Below are 16,782 nucleotides of genomic sequence, written 5' to 3'. Positions count from 1 at the left end.
CATCCCTAGGTCAGCTCTAAGGTCCAGCCCACCTCTTTTAGCTTCCTCACTTCTCTCCAACATGAACAGCCCTGGGCCCAGCTATGGGGACATGCAGGGGTATAGGTACCTGGTAGAGGTTCTGTGAGAAGGCAGGTGCATTGTCATTGACGTCCTCCACGAGCACTGTGAGGTTGGCATGACCCTCATGAGGCCCATCATGAGCCAGCAGATGCAGGTGGTAGTGGTCACACTGCTCAAAGTCCAGGGGGCCTGTGAGGGAGACGCGGCCCCCATAGCGGCCTATACTGAAGGGATCCTGGGGCCCAGACGAGCTTAGCACATACCACAGCACCGGTCCAGAGTCCACGTCATTCCCTGTGACCTGTGCGATCTCTGAGCCCAATAGCGCATCTGTAATACATGGGACAAATGTGTTTGACATGGTCCCAGACACCTCTGGAGCCCCAGAGTGGGGAACAGTGCCATCCTACCACCCTTTGTACCTCTCACTTTACCCAGCCCTCACCTTCAGACACTCGGAGCTCCCAGGGCTGGGGAATGGTGGGGCGATTGTCGTTGGTGTCGATGACCATCACTGTCAGGGTAGCTGAGCCCACTAGGGCTGGGCTTCCTCTGTCTGTGGCCATCAGTACCAGCCTGGACACAATCAGGGGGAGCACAATCAGGGGCAGGGGCCTGGAGATAAGGGAGAACGCTGGGCAGGGCTGGGAGACTCAGGATGTGGCCTAGGGATTGAGGGAGAGTCAAGGCAGGGCTTGAACCAGATGGCCCCAGGATGGGGTCCTGGGGTCTACAGAGCCAGGGCTCACCGTGTTTCGGCCCAGATCTCACGGTCCAGGATGGCTGTGGTAGTGATAGTGCCTGTGGCTGGGTCTACATGGAACAATCCCCGTGCTGGCTGGGATGCAGCCAGACTGTAGGAGATCTGTCCACTAGGGCCTTGATCCAGGTCATCTGCCTCCACCTGGTGGGAGTAGGAGGCTGCTGGCATTGACCTGGGCACAGTCAAGTCTCACCAGCCATGCCCCCCATCTTCCCATCACATCCCATACCTGCAGCAGGGGCCCTTCCAAGGGCCTGGACTCAGGCAGGAAGGCCACATAGTGGGGCCGCAGGAAGCGGGGAGCATTGTCATTGGCATCTTGCAGGGTTAGGGTCAGTACGGAGAAGGCAAAGGCTCCCCCGCTCTCTGCCTGCAGCACCAGCCGTAGCCGTGGGCTTGCCTCAAAGTCCAGCCCCTCTGCCGAGCGAACTGTGATGGCTCCTGGGAGGTGGAATTCATCACTGACAGCCCTTTCTTGCCATGGAGTCTCCCTCTCTGAGGCCTCTTAAGGGCAGCCCCTCCCCGACCAGAGCCTCCTTGGGCCCGAAGGATAGCTCCGCCAGGAGCCTGTCCCCTCACAGCCCTCTGCTCCTGATCCTTACCTGTGCTAGGCTGAATGGAGAATGTCCCTTTCTCATTCCCACTGAGAATGCTGTAGGTGATCAGTCCACTTGAGCCCCCTGTGTGGACAGCCTTGGGGGAGGCAATGGGGGTCCCTGCAGAGAGGATGGCATTGGTTGGACTATGAGCACCAGGCTGAGGGAGTTTGGGAGATTTTTAGTGGTAACCCCAGCCCATGCAGAGATACAAGGCTGAGAGACATGGTTGGGGACACACCTGGGGGTGCATTTTCACGGAGCACAGCTTCACTACTAGCCCGGGGAAAGCGGGGTCCACGTTCGGACTCCCCCTGTAGTCCAACAATGACGACACCGGTAGCAGAGCGAGCGGGACGGCCAAGGTCGGTGGCCACGATGAAGAGGACACGATCCTGGGGGCCCAGAGCTACAGGGGAGCGGGCCACACGGATTTCACCAGTGTAAGAATCCACAGTGGTGCCAGGCGGTGGTGTGCCTGCCAGCCGGTAGAGGATGGAGGCATTGGCACCAGTGTCACGGTCTTCGGCTCGCAGAGTGGCCAGCGCCAGGGTCGGGGTGCTGAGGCTAGGGCCTGGGCGGGGCAGTCGCAGCCTCAGGGGACTGTTGGGGAAGGTGGGTGCATGGTCATTGACATCACGCACTGTGATGGTGACAGGCACAGTGGTGCTCAGGGGCCCAGCAGCTGCGCCATCCACTGCACTCACAGAAAAGGCATAGCTGGGACACTGCTCTCTGTCTAGGGCTGTGGCTGTGCGCAATTCCCCAGAGCTGGGCTCCAGCAGGAAGGCTCCTGCCGCACCAGCACCCAGGTAGTAGGTCACATGGCCATTGGCCCCAGCATCAGGGTCATGAGCCTGTAGCTGCAGCAGGAGGGTCCCTGCAGGCGCATCCTCAGGCACCTCCACAGAATAGGCAGGCACAGGAAAGGCTGGGGCATGGTCATTGGCATCCAGTACTGTCACTGTCACAAGCAGAGTGGCACTGAGAGCTGGCTGGCCTCCATCCCGGGCCTCTATCCGCAGCTGGAAAGCTGGCTCCACCTCCCGGTCTAGTGGCCTCATGGTGCCAAACTCCCCAGAGGCTAGATCTAGAACAAAGGCTCCTGATGGGTCCCCATCTGCAGAGAAGGGTATGCACACACAAACATACATGTGTCAGCCCATGGAAGTGGGGCTGATTTACAGGCAACAGTAAAGAATAAGAGAGAGTGGAGGGCTGGGAGAGAGAGAAGGAGATGAGAGAGAGACAGAGAGAGAGAGACAGAGAGAGACAGAGAGAGAGACAGAGAGAGACAGAGAGAGAGAAACTGGGTGAAAGGCAGAGAAACTAAGAGAAACACAGAAGGTAAAGATACTATAAAGCAGCTGTTCTCAGAGTGTGGTCTGGGAGCCCTCTGAGACCCTTTCAAGGGAGTACATAAGATCAAAACTATTTTCATAGCAATACTAAGACATTCCATGCCTTTTTCATTCTCATTATCTCACAAATGTACTGTGGAGTCCAGATGGTACAAGACATGTGATGACATCATCTCTTGAATGGTTAATGGAATGTGTGCTTATGTATTCTTGTGTTTTCTAGAATATTCTAGGTAGAAAGTTCAGAGCATAAATACGTGTGCTTTCAGAGATTCATTTGGTTTTTGCTGGCTTACCTTCAGTTACACCTGCTATAATCTTTACAACCTCATTACTGTCCAACAAATTGTTACTTGAAACCCTAACATTTCCTTGTGCAGAAATACAGCAACCAGTATACTTCACTGGCTTTCTTTGCAATATTTTATAATCTTCTCAGCTTTAATATTTAATGTGGTAAAATTAATATATTTCTTATATGTTTGTTATACATTACAGTATTGTATCACACTATTATATACACAAACGCTCTTTAGAGAGCTTTAGGGAGCTTTAATTCTCAAAAATTAAGAATGTTAAGGTTTCTACAGGGAGACACAAGAAAGAAAAGATACAGGACGATAAAAAAAGACACAGAGGGAAATAAGAAGCTGGAGAAGCACAGGAGGAGACACTCAGAGACATAGATATATACATGGAAAAAAAAAAGAGAAATATGTAAAAGAAGGAGAAAAAGATGCCAATTGTGACATAGGCCAACAAGGAGTAGAAGTGGGCATGTGGGGGCTGGGTTAGTTGGTGTGGGTAGGTTCTTACCCACGATGCGGTACTGCAGCTGCCCATTGGCTCCGACATCTGGGTCAGAGGCCCGCAGTGTGGTAAGGGTCTGAGGATCCTGGCCCTCGGGCACCTCCAGGGAGAGGTGGGTACTCCCAAAGGTTGGGGCATGGTCATTCTCATCCTCCACAGCCACTCGCACTGTAACGTGGGTCAACAGCGGGGGTGATCCCCTGTCCCGGGCATATACTGTGGGGAAGCAAAATCAATGAGCTCTAGCCTGCTCCTGTCCCATGGAGAAACCCACACCACAGAGTATTCATACGTGTTCACCAGATGCACACACTAATCAGCAAATGTCCATGTCTCCACATCCCATCAGCACACAGGTGTCTACATGTGGACATGCACACATAAATATACAGGTAGATGTCAGATGTTATTTTCTTCCCACCTCCCATGCTTGGTGCATGCAAGAGATTTATCTCGGATTAGTGGTGTTGTGACAGAAAAAAGCACTAAATAAGTTATCTGGGTTCAACTCCCAGCTCTCCCACTTCTGAGCTGTGTTAGGGCGAGCAAGTCACTTCACCTCTCTGGTACTCAAGGACAATATGCTGTTAACTGTCTGCAGTATAATCTGAGGGAATCGTAGAGGGCATATGACATTATGCTTTTGATGTGTGATCACGCTGGTGACAGCCTAGAAATCAATTCACCTTGCACTCTGCCAAACTCTTGACTCCCCAAAAGGGTCCAAACACATAACAGAAGCTGTGCTGTACTGGGTGGAAGCTTCAAAAAGTAATTTGAGGGTTTTGCCTGGGTAACACTGGTGCTTACAACACCTCTCAGGCTTTTGGGGTCCTGTCAATGTGTACCTGTCAGGTTGATCTCCTCCTGCTCCTCCCGATCCAGGGCCCGAAGGGTTGTGAGAACTCCAGTGTCTGGGTCCAGGGAGAAGCTTTCGCCAGAGATGCCTCCGTAAGTCACTTGCCCATTGGCCCCTGAGGAGGCGCAGCATGGAGGGCAATCAGAAGTAAATAATTTTTTTGCCCTTTCTCACCCCAGTGCATCCCTCTCTCAACTCATTTCCCCAGGTTTTACCCAGGTCGGGGTCAGTTGCCTGCAGAGTGAGTAGAGATGTGCCAGGCGGGCTGTTCTCCCTCAAGAGAACGCTGTACTCCTGCTGCTGGAAAGCAGGTGCCTCATCGTTGACGTCCGCGACACTGACAGTCAGGAGCTGCGTGGCTGAGCGCTGCGGGGAGCCGTGGTCTGAGGCCACCACAGTCAGAACGTGCTCAGCTCGCTGTTCACGGTCCAGGGGCCGCAGTAGGGACAGCGCTCCTAGGTGAGCGATAGGGCACATTAAAAGGAAACCTCCACATCCCCTCCACATCACGCCCTGCTCGTTCCCAGCCACCTGGTCCAACTCACCTGTGCTCGAGTGCAGCCGGAAGTAGCCATCCCCACCAGCGGCCAGGCGATAGGTCACACGTGCGGCCTCGCCCAGGTCCGGGTCTCGGGCTACCACGTGCAGCGCCGCGGGCCCAGGCGGCTGATCTTCGGGGAGGCGTACGTGTGAGGGAGAGGCGAAGACTGGCGCGTTGTCATTTTCGTCCGTAACAAAGACGCGCGCTGAGACGCGCGCTGCGCGGCGGCGGCTGGCGTTGGCCGGCCGGTCGGCGGCTTCCACGAGCAGCAGCAGAGCCGGCGTGGTCTCGCGGTCCAGGCCTCGCGGAGCGCTCAGCGCCCCAGTGCGCGCGTCCAGGCGCAGCGCGGGCGCCGGCGGCTCCTGGCGCAGCAGGCGGTAACGCACGTCGCTATTGGGGCCCGGGCCGTCGGCGTCCGACGCGCGGAAAGTGTACAGCGCCGCGCCGGGCTCGGGGTTCTCGGGCAGCGCCAGGGCCAGCGGATCGCGCGCGAAGACTGGCGCGTGCTCGTTCTCGTCCTGTACGCGCACCTGTACGCGCAGCAGCCGCGCGCCCGCGCCGCCCGGCCCCTCGGCGCGCACCGTGAGCGCGCGCCACGCCGGACCTGCCTCGAAGTCCAGGGGCCGCGCCAGGTATAAGCGCCCGGAGGTCGCGTCCAGCGCGAAGGTGCCGTCTGGGTCCGCGCCACCCACCAGGGTGTAGGTGAGTGCGCTCGTCCCCGCCGACTCTGGCGGTGCTACCGAGCCCAACAGGGAGCCGGGCTGTAGCCCCTCGGCTGCTGTCACCGTCAGCACTACAGGCACTGGCGCCGCGGGATCTGGCTCTGAGGGATCCGGCGGGGGCTCAGGAGAGCGAGCTGAGGGAAGTACCTGTTGTGGACCGAGGCGGGAGGAGGGAATCAGGAGGACCTGCGTAAAAGGGGGTCTGGGGCTGGCCCGATGGATAGCAGGAAGGGTGCTCAGAGTAGCCTGAGAAGAGGGCTCTATGAAAAGCCCTATGAAGGTGGAGCTCTTGGTGATGGGCCCACAATAGTGGCTAAGTAGATAGACTGGAGGAGGAGCAGCCATACCTGCACCAGCAGCTGGAGGCTGGAGGTCCGAGGAGGGCTGCCTTGGTCGTGAGCGCTCAACGTCAGCACATAGTGTGGCCGCTCTGCTCGGATCAGAGGTGCTGCAGTGAGCAGCTCCCCTGAGTGAGGGTGCAGAGAGAAGAGCTCTGAGCCAGGACCTGGGGACAGGCAGGGGAAAGGTGAGGCCTGGGTCATGAGCTGGGCAGGTCAGGAGGGTGTGCCACTCCTGCCAGCTCCCTTCTGTCCGTCCCCATACCAGTCAGCATGTACAGGATGGTCCCATTCTCCCCTTCGTCTGGATCCTTGGCCTGCAGAGTCGTCACCAGTGTTCCTGGAGGCACGCCATCTGGTACCTATGGGGACACACAACTCACCTACAGTTTTCTCCTTCTTGTTTTTGAGACAACTTAGGATGGAGTTACCCTCACCTGTGTGCAGGCAGAGCCCATTTTTGCTTTCACACCTGTTCCAAAAGGCAGTCTCTCTTACCTACACCTACAGCTCTATGAGGAGACCCCCATTCCTTCTCACTTCTTCAGGACAGGGTCCTGGGGCTTCACATACCTGTATAGGGAGGCCCCCACCAGCAGCCCCTGAAGCTTGCAGGAAGGCGGGACTGTTGTCATTGAGGTCGAGCACTGCGATGTGCATGGTGCCTGTGGTACTGCGGGGTGGGCTCCCCCCATCCTGCACCTGCACCAGGAGCTGGTAGCTGCTCTGCTGCTCACGGTCCAGGGTTTGGAGTGTGGTCACTTCTCCTGGGAGTGCAGGAGAGGGATCATGTATGGGGTAGCTAGTGATGCCAAGCCTGAGGCCTGTGACTAAGAAGCTGGGGTTTGGGTGGGTGGGAGGGAATCCCAGGCTCAGTCCTGTTCCTCATGGCCAGGCTCTGGGGATCCTGTCTGGGTGTTCACCAATCTGAGGATGAGGCTATATGGGGTCTCAGAATTTGGGGGCCAGTGCTCACCAGTCTGGGGGTGGATGCGGAAGGCTTTGCTGTCTTCTGATAGCTGTCGCAGGCTGTAGGTCAGACGTCCATTGGGTCCAGAGTCTCGGTCAGTGGCAAAGACCCGGCCCACACTGGTCCCTGGCGGCTGGTTCTCAGCCACAGCCAGGAAGGTGGGCTCCTCAGACAAGCGGGGACTATGGTCGTTCTGGTTGAGGATGCTGACCCTCACGATGGCTGTGCCCGTCTGCTGCCCCAACTCAGCTTTGGACCCAGACACCGCCATTACCTTCAGTGTGTACAACTCCTGGGCCTCACGGTCCAGCGCTGCCCGCACCCATAGCCACCCACTCTGTGGCTCCAGGCCAAAAGGGATACTTGGCCCATCTGCTGCAAGGTGATAGGTGACTGGGCCCCCATCTGGTGCTCGAGCCTGCACTTGTAGGACCTGAGTTCCAGGGGTCGTGCTTGAAGGCAGGTCCACACGGTAGGTAGGGCTTTCAAAGTGGGGAGCCAGCGCACGAGTCCCCAAGTCCTGTACCACCACTCTCAGTCGAAAGTGGCTGGTGCGGGGCGGGGAGCCCCCATCCTGGGCCTCCAGGTCCAGCTCATGGGCTGGTCCCCCTGAGGGCCCCAGAGATCCCATAAGCCGTACGTGGCCTGTGTTGGGGTCCACAGTGAAGACCCCACCACCTCCAGCACGAAGGTTAAAGGTGACTCGACTGTTAATGCCTGAGTCCGGGTCCAGAGCCCGCAGTGTATAGATGAGGGTTCCTGGGGCAGTGCTTGGTGGCAGCAACACTGTGTCTTCAGGTGCAGGGAAGGCAGGGGAGTTGTCATTCACATCATCCAGCAGCACACGCACCCGAGCTACAGTGAAAGCTGGGGGCACACCACTGCCTGCCCGCACCTCCAGCTCCAGCACTGGTCCCAGCAGCTCTCGGTCCAGAGGGCGAAGCGTTTGTAACAGCCCTGAGGCCCCATCTAGGGAGAAGAGTCCCCGGGGATCCCCGCCTGATAGGGCCAGGGCCACAGGTCCCACGCGACCTAGGGAGGAGAGGTCAGGAAAGAGATGGGGGGGGCACCTGTTGAGTTGGGGCCAGACTGTGATCCCAAGAAGGGCTATGCAGTGCCCATCTATGCCTTTCAAAGTATTAGGGTGAGGGGCAGGTGTTGGCAGAGAAGCTGGGTGGCACTAGGGTGATATTTATGTGCTTGGGGATGAAGCAGAGTGCTTGCACATGCCCAAGGAGGTGGTGGGGATTTTAACCAGAGTGTTTTGTATTGGGGCTATCTGGGGTACCCTTAGATGGCACTCAAGGGTTATGTTGGAGTGTCTGGTGTGGCATCAACAGGGTATAATGATACCTGGTGGGTTGTGTGCCTGGACTATGCCCACACTGGTGCCTGGTGCCACATCCTCTGGCACAGAAAAGACATACTGTAGTTGCTCAAATATGGGTGGTATGGGGGTTCCAGGCACAATGCTGATGTTGACTCGGGCACTGGGCTCTGCCTGCAGGCCACCACCATCCTGAGCCCCGATCTCCAGCTGCACCACAGAGTTGGCCTGTCTGGCCAACGGCCAGGCTACTGTCAACAGCCCTGGGAGGAGGGATAGAGCAGAGATGTATAAGAAAACAGAATAGAGTTGGAAGGGTTATAGGAAGAGGGTCAACAACTTTATTTAGGCAGATGGAGAAATGGGTGGGGACCAGACCCTGGGTATGGCAGGATCCTCACCTGAGCGCTCATCCAATGCAAAGAGTGGGGGGCTATTGCCCGCCAGAATGTGGTAGGAGAGTCGCCCATGGGGCCCCTGGTCAGGGTCATGAGCACGCACCCTCAGTACGGCTGTGCCTGGTGGACTCTGGGTGCTCACACTGGCAGCATATTCCCGGGGGTAGAACTGAGGTGGGTTGTCGTTCTCATCTGACACAAACACCTTCACATACACCATGGACTTGAGGCCTCCCTGGTGAGATGTAGCCGTAAGTCAGGTAGGCCTTATCTGGCCCTGATGAATGCCCTAGCCCAGTGCCCCCACCTGCCCATGGTCTGCCCACTCACCCCATCCACAGCTGTCACTGTGAAGTCGAAGCTTGAGGGCCCTTGGTCACTGTCCAGGGTCCGGGTCGTGCACACGTCACCACTGTGGGCATCGATGCGGAAAGGGGGAGACCCCGAGGCCCCAAGTCCGGCACCCAAGGAATAGGAGAGGAGGCCAAATGGGCCACTGTCTGCGTCTGTGGCTGTCACCTGGGGAGAAGCTGGGGTGAGTGATGCCCCATCTTTTTTGGCCAGAAAATCCAGTGGCAATTAGAAGGAGCAGACCGTGGGCCAGCTGGTGCCCAGAATCTCTGGATGGTGGACACCCAGAGGAGACTAGTAGGACACAGACCAAAACCCAAGCCCAGCCCAGAGCTCATACCTGAATTAAGATCCTGTGAGCCTCTGGTCACAACGTATTTGTCAACTGGTCAATTTATAACCTTGTTTTATGCGTATTTCTGTTTAAAGGCATCTAATTTAATATATATTTTGATTTGTTAACATTGAACTCATAGCCAGTGGCACTATAACACATATGTGAACGGAGCTTATCTAAACACACGTATTTTCTCCATAAGGCACATCATAGCCTTCTTGTGCTTACGAACACTAGACAGCACTTCAGCAGCACATGTGGGGACCATTTTAAACAGCAAAATCACGAGCAAAAAGCACAAAAATGTTAAGTGTGGCACTAATAGACTGCAGAAAGGACCCTTGTTTACAGTATAAGAGCTGAAACAGGCAGAGCCTTGCCATGTTCAACCTCAGCTGGGAATGTGTGCACTGGGTGACTTGAATTTTTCATCTTGTTGTGCATATCCAAGAATGACTGCAAAATCTCCATGAGTATTGAGTTTTGGGTTAAACATACATTTTAGAGAGTCAACACATTCACGAATACGGAATCTGCAAAGAACGAGGACCAACTGTACTTGTAAAGAAGAGTGCTAAAGGGCCATGACCACAAGTTCCTGGCAGGTCACAGAGAGCTAACAAGCATTACCAAGTCTCGTAATCACTCCAAGCAGAGAACTGGCTGACCGACACAATTATAGAGGCTCATGTCATAGGCCTACTGTTTATTGAGTTTGGTCATTGCGAGTGGGATCTGATTGATACCGGGATCTGGTCCCTGGAGTGATGAGGGTTTGCTCTGTGCATCTGGGGATGTGGCTCATGTGCTTTTAGCATCCCTTTACTTCTCAAGCCAACCTCATTGGAAGTGGGAGAGGGAGAATTGCAGGTCTATAGGACAACATTGAGGTCATTCAGACCTGGGGGCTCCCCAAAACTGAGACATAGGGAAAGCCTTTCCTGGTTAATTCTTGGGCATCTCCCAGACTGGTTCAGAAAAAGTTGAATGATTGGACACCAATATCAGGATTGTCTGGAACATTTCAGAGCCAGATCAGCAGGAGACACCATTTTGGGAGCTCACGAGGCCAGGACAGGGCCAGGCAGACCTCAGGTACTCTATGTATATTTGTTCATTGAGTGAATGGACATTCTGATTGCTCTGCCTTACAACAAAAACTTCTTTCAAACTAACTTTTATACCGTGGGTGCACATTAGGGCCTCAGTAGTGGGTTAGCTGGTGCTGACTACCGTAGCCTGTGACAAAGTGCTCTTTGTGGATACAAGGGCCTCAGGGTCATGATATGCTGTAAAAGGAAGCTGGAGAGTTCCCCTTTCTGAGCCAGAAAATGTTGCTCAGGGAGAAGGCTGGCCAAGGACTTCTGATGGTTGCCCAGGCCCTTGACAGAGTGATTTGTGCCATTGTTTACCCTCCTAAGAGACACTAAGACCCTGCCATGGCTGGCCCCTGGAAACAGCTCTTGCTCCAACTAGATACTGTGGCTGTGGGCCCGGATATCCCAGGAGACAAAATTCCCCTGCATCAAGCCAGTGGGCTGCAGCACAGCTGCGGCATCATCTCCAGAAGCTGTTAAAGACCTCTGCCCCCTGACTCGCTGCAGGAAGAAAGCAATAAATAGTGGTCAGGGGAACTTGTCAGGAAGTGACCCCAAAGGCACAGGGGCCATTGAATGGAAATGACCAAGGCAGAAGTGAATTTCCCAGCCTGTGCAGCCCCTGTCATAAGTTCCACTGCAGATGCACAATCTCCATTTCAGCAGGCTGTCTGCCCTGCTGCACAGGCGAACTGTGGTGAGCTCCCTCTCCCAAAAGCCATTAACTTGTCCCCACGCCACCCTTAGCTCTCATTAAATGCACTATTGTAAGGAGAAAATAAAGACCCTTATCTGTGAACGCTCTAAAATTCCTAACAGACCACAAACTTATTGCATCAGTTCCGTCCTGACCTTTTTCCCAGGTGTCTCTCCTGCTTTGACTTCTTGACTCTAGGCTCCCCTGCTTCTCCTCCCACTGCTTCCCCATCTCCCCAGCCTTCCTCTGCCTCCTCTTACTCTGCTTGTTCTTACACATTGTTGTTCTCTGCCACCTCTCCTTGGCCTTTTCTCACTCTACACACTCACTTAGGGCCTCCTCTTCCACTTCCATAGCTTTGACCATCATCTGTATTTTGACCCAGACCACTCCTCTGAGCTCCAGACTTGTACATCCAGATGCCTGCTCAACATCTCCACTTGGATATCCCCACAGGCACCTTAAATCCAACCTGTCCAAAACTAAAGTCATGATCATTCCAAATCCCTCTATAATGACTCTTCCATCCATGCAGTTGCTCAAGCCAGAAATCTGTTCTTCCCTTTTCCTTTCGTGGTATATCAATCAACCAGGGACTAAGTAAATCCTCGTTATCTCTCCTATTTGTCTATTCCTCTCCATCACCATTATCACTGTCTTGACTTAGGACTGAGTCGTCTCTCCACTGGACTGTTATAATTCCCTTCTCCAATCCTTCCTCTACCCCAGGATTTCTCAGCCTCAGCACGACTGGCAGTTTGGACCAGACAATTCTTTGTTGTGTGTTGTCACGTGTATTATAGGGTGTTTGGCAGCGTCCCTGGCCTCTACCTTCTAGATACTAGTAGCACCCCACCAGTTGTGACAATCAGAACTGTCTCTGGACATTGCCAAATGTCCCCTCCAAACGGCAAAATCACCCTGAGCTGTGACTCACTGCTCTACAATGATTGCCAAAAGCATCTTTTGAGAAAACAAATATAATCATATTACTCCTCTACTCAGAGAGCTTCAATGTTCCTTAAGAAAAAAGCTCACAGCCTTTGGCCTGGCTGGACTTTTCACTGTCTGGCTTCCCTGCACAGTCTCATCTCCCACTCTCCCATCTCACACCTTAAACTCCAGAGTACTGAGTCACTGTAAGCCCTGGAACAAGTCAGGCTGTCCCACTCCTCTATGTGTGTCACCTCTGCTTGGAACCCTCCCGTCTGGTCTGCTAATAAACTCCTGCTCATCCTTTAAGTCTCAGCTCAAGGATCCCTTCTTTGGGAAGACATTCACACTGCCTATCTGTACCTCACATGTATCCCCATCACGGAAGTTTTCTTATTGCAGTAAATCTTTCTTTGCACATGAATCTCCCTTCTAGAGTATAAATTCCATGAAGTGTGTGTGTGGGGCGGGGGAGGCGGAGAAAGACTCATTCATTACCGTATTCTGTGTCCCTAATACAATGGTAAATACTTGAAATGTATATTAAATGAATCAAATATTAAGACTTCTTGTACACCCAGTGGTTATTTTTTAGCCCTGCTTCCCTATGGTCACTAACAGTAGAAGCTTCAGGAAACCACCTGGAGAATTGCCCTGTTTCTTCAGGCACTAGTGAGGAGGAAGAAGTTGGGAAGCCATAGCCCACTGGTCCTGGGCCAAGAGGGACAATAAACACATGAGAGAGTAGGTGGGGAGCTGGAGAGCAGCAGGCAGGCAAATACCCAGAGTCTGGCCAGAAGGCCCGGGCACTGGCCTGGAAGTCCAGGTCAACAGGCAGCCCCTGAGAAGATTTTCATGGGTCTGGTGGGCTCCTGAGACATAAAGACTTCAAACACTAGTCCTCTAAGAGGCTTCCCTGCCTCCACTCTCCCCTCCTACATCCATGTTACAGACAAAGCAATCTTTCCAAAAGACATATCAGATTTACCTAGATCCTCTCACTGGTTCATTATGATTTTAAAGATGAAGTCAAAGTTTGTAATCTGGTCTCTGTCTACCATCTTGTCTCATCCATCCCCAGCTCTTTCTCATCAGCACAGTTGAGGCCAAGTTGAACAGCGCAGTGCCCTGAACACATCATGGTGTCCTGTAGCTCTTTCTGTAACCCTGGAGTCCCTGTTCACGCAGCCCGTATTATCCATGTGTCACAAGGTCATGTTCTTCAAAGGCCCCTCCTCCGGGCTTCCACAGCACTAGTTACTGATGTGCCTCCTTGCCTAGACTGGGCCCTGCCTGGGAACAAGACTGTCTCCTTTCTGTGTTCCCAGGGCCCAACACAATGCCGGTCTTACCGTGGGTAAGTTAATTCTTGACACCACAGAACACTTTTTCTCTAGACCCAATCTTAATTCCCTCAGCTGCCAAGATTATCTGGCCCAGCTCTTGTACCCTGCTCTCTCATCTTTCCATTAACCCTCACCCTCTGCACAGACTTTGGAGCCCACAGGATAGGTCCAAATCCTCTGGCATTAGTCACCATCAATAGATGCGCCAGCAAGGCTTGGTTCTTATGCTGAGGTCCCTGTGGCCCTCTGATCCATTCTTGCCCACAGCAGCTAGCACCCCGCTGTGTGCAGGGCTCACCTACCTGCAGGAAGCAGGTTCCAGGCTGGATGCCCTCAGGCAGTGAGGCATTGTAGAAAGTCCTCTGGAACTGAGGCTCGTTATCATTCACATCTTGCAGGGCCACACTAACTGTGGCAGAGGAGGCGAGAGGGGGCAAACCCCCATCTGTGGCCACCACAATCACCTGTGGTTGGGGTTCCAACTCATAGTCCAGCGAGGCAGCCGTGGTGATGATGCCTGAGGTGGGGTCAATGGAGAACCAGTGGGTGTGGGTGCCAGGGGCCAGGCTGTAGGTGACCTGACCATTGGTGCCCTGGTCAGGATCCCGGGCCATCACCCGCACCACAAAGCTGCCAGGCAGTGCAACCTCAGGCAGGGGCTCAGGTCGGTAAAGCTGGCGGTCAAAGGCAGGCGCGTTGTCATTGACATCAGTGACATGCAGCACAAAGGCAGCCTCGGCCCGCAGTGGCGGTGAGCCTGAGTCCGTGGCGGTAACCCGTAGGTTATAGGCATCCCGCTCCTCCCGATCCAGCTGCCGAGCCACGCACACCAGGTAGATGACGCTGTCCTGGGTGCTTAGGGCAAAGTGGCCCTCTCCACCCTCCAGGGACACGTTGACGTGGGCAAAGTCACCATCATCTGGGTCTGACACAGAGATGCGAGCAACAAGCTGGCCAGGTGGGGCAGCCTCGGACACTCGGGGTGAGCCATCTGCACTGAGAAAGATGACAGTCATGGAGGGCTGATTGTCATTAGCATCTCGCACATGCACAGTCACAAAAGCTGAGCCCAGCTCAGGGTGAGCCCCACCATCGCGTGCCTGCACTACTAGTTCGTGGACCCGCCGTTGCTCAAAGTCCAGCGGTCGCTCCAGCCGCAGCAGCCCTGTGTGTGCGTCAATAGAGAAGGGTCCATCACCCTCGCTCTGCCTCCGGTTGATCTCATAGGTCACAGCCCCGTTGGCGCCAGCATCAGCATCGGACGCATACACTTGCAAGACTGGGCTGCCGGGGGCCAGGCTCTCAGACACCACAGCGTGATAGCGGCTCTGATTGAAAGCTGGGGCATGGTCATTGATGTCCAGCAGTGTCACATCCAGCAGCGCCTGGGCCCTCCGGGGGGGTGACCCACCGTCGTACGCCTCCAGTTGCAGCATGTAGTGCGAGTGGTTCTCTCGGTCCAGCTCCCCAGTAACTACCAGCTCGGGCACTGGGGCCCCATCCGGACCCGGGCGTGTCTCCAGCCGGAAGATCTCTCCAGCCCCATCACCCGACAACGCATAGCCCTGGGTTCCTAGGCGGCCAGCATCTGCATCCCGAGCAGGCTCCAGCGGGTAGCGGGTGCCCACAGCTGTATGCTCAGGTATCTGCAGGGCAGCCCGGGCCCGCGGGAAGGCTGGAGCATGGTCATTGATGTCAGCCACTCGCACAGTAACTTCCACGGTGGCACCATCAGGAGTGACTGCAGTGAAGCGGTAGCGATCCCGCCGCTCACGGTCCAAGACCCGGGCTGTACGGACCACCCCACTGTGTTCATCGATGGCCAGGTCTGTGCCCACGCCGCTGCCCTCCTGTGCGGAGATGAAGTACATGGGAGGTGCTGCTGTGCCTGCCGGAAGCCCTGCACTGATGTCCCCAATCAGTGTGCCCGCTGGCTGCTCCTCATCAATCTGCAGGTCCAAGCTCCCAGCCTGGCCGCAGGCGCCTGGCACCCTGGCCCCCAGCAGTAGCAGCAGCAGCAGCAGTGGGAGCAGGTGGAGGAGCCTGGGGCTCTGCATGCCAGGGCAGGAAGGCGCAGTGCCCGGCTCCTTCTGCATGACAGGTGCAGTCCAGAAGTGGCTTGGGCTCCAGCTCCAGGCCAGGCTCTAGGCCCACTTGATCTCAGGCTTTGGATCAGGTCCAACTCAGGCCCTGGCTCCAGCTCAGTTTCCCTAACCTGGAAGAAAAACAGAAGGAAGAAGGTCATGATGGCAGAGGGATCAATAGTCCAGGGAGACTGGGGTCTGAGGCTTGTGCTGTCTCATACCCATCCTGGGCCCAGGAAGCTCCTGCTTCAGCACTCCTCAGGAGCCACTCCACTCGTTCCCTGGCAGGTCGCCACCTCACCCTGGCCCACCTCTCAGGAGATGTTTTGTTTCTATTGTTTAGGACTGAATGCCCTTGGACTCCCTTCCTTCCATCTCTAGACTTTAAAATATAGCCAGTCCTTTCTCATTTTCCTTCTCATTCAGAACCAATACTCACCTCAATAGCCATGTGCTTGGGAACCTCACCTGAATTGTCAACCTTTTCCTCTCTGCTGGAGCCTTCTATCAGCATTTAACTATGCTGAAGACATTATATATATATAAAATTCTCTTAGTCCCATTTTCCTCCGAGCACTGGGGACATATCCATGAATGAAGGAAAAGTCCCTGACTTCATGGGGCTTATAGTCCAGGTATTAGACAAGGGGTTACAAGTGTGATAAGGGCTGTGAGGGGAGTACAGGGAGCTATGAGGGTATAAGAGGGGCTTAATATAGAGAGTCTGGGAGAGCTTCTCTGAGGAGGTGACACTCAAGTTGGGATCTACTTAATAAGTAGGTGTTAGCTAGGCAACAGTGGGCAGAGAGGGGGATTCAGAGAGGAGAGAAGAGTATTTGGAAGAGGGAACAGGTTTAGAGTCCACAGTCAAGAAAGGGCTGAGAGTATTTGGGGGTGGTTAGGGGACAATGTGTGTGAGGTGTAGAGTGCTAGAGGCAACAGTATGAAATAGGGCAGGGACTCATAAACCATATGGCTTATTTTGACTTTATTGTAAAAGCAAATGGATGCCATAAAAATATTTTAAGGAGGGGTTCCAAGATACGTCTTATATTTTGTGAAGATCACTATCGCTGCCCTTTGGGGAACAAGGGGCATGAAGATAGGATAGTTATCTTAGGAGAGCCCTTATAACACACTGCGGTTGTCCAGGCGATGGCATTGCTTTGATAGTGACTTGGATTAGTAT

At 54.5% G+C, this 16,782-nt stretch overlaps 1 protein-coding gene across 1 annotated transcript in view; it reads right to left on the bottom strand.

Annotated features, from left to right (window-relative positions):
- The window catches only part of DCHS1 (dachsous cadherin-related 1), a 33,924-nt gene that overhangs the window by 3,750 nt on the left and 13,392 nt on the right, over window positions 1-16,782 (bottom strand). The window contains exons 2-19 of the mRNA XM_081064938.1: window positions 13,812-15,724; window positions 9,079-9,267; window positions 8,752-8,983; window positions 8,377-8,613; window positions 7,030-8,055; window positions 6,627-6,820; window positions 6,319-6,415; window positions 6,063-6,220; window positions 4,998-5,862; window positions 4,668-4,907; window positions 4,442-4,567; window positions 3,600-3,809; window positions 1,664-2,542; window positions 1,429-1,542; window positions 1,056-1,267; window positions 813-967; window positions 509-639; window positions 110-393 (exon numbers count right to left, since the gene is read on the bottom strand). Of these exons, the coding sequence (XP_080921064.1) occupies window positions 110-393; window positions 509-639; window positions 813-967; window positions 1,056-1,267; window positions 1,429-1,542; window positions 1,664-2,542; window positions 3,600-3,809; window positions 4,442-4,567; window positions 4,668-4,907; window positions 4,998-5,862; window positions 6,063-6,220; window positions 6,319-6,415; window positions 6,627-6,820; window positions 7,030-8,055; window positions 8,377-8,613; window positions 8,752-8,983; window positions 9,079-9,267; window positions 13,812-15,605 (7,143 nt within the window). The 5' untranslated portion in view covers window positions 15,606-15,724. The remainder of the gene's footprint in view (window positions 1-109; window positions 394-508; window positions 640-812; window positions 968-1,055; window positions 1,268-1,428; window positions 1,543-1,663; window positions 2,543-3,599; window positions 3,810-4,441; window positions 4,568-4,667; window positions 4,908-4,997; window positions 5,863-6,062; window positions 6,221-6,318; window positions 6,416-6,626; window positions 6,821-7,029; window positions 8,056-8,376; window positions 8,614-8,751; window positions 8,984-9,078; window positions 9,268-13,811; window positions 15,725-16,782) is intronic.

This window comes from Rhinolophus hipposideros (genome assembly GCF_964194185.1).
Source record: "Rhinolophus hipposideros genome assembly, chromosome: 10".
Taxonomy (NCBI): domain Eukaryota; kingdom Metazoa; phylum Chordata; class Mammalia; order Chiroptera; family Rhinolophidae; genus Rhinolophus; species Rhinolophus hipposideros.
Note: the sequence above shows the minus strand (reverse complement) of the source record. Positions and strands in the feature narration are given on the sequence as shown.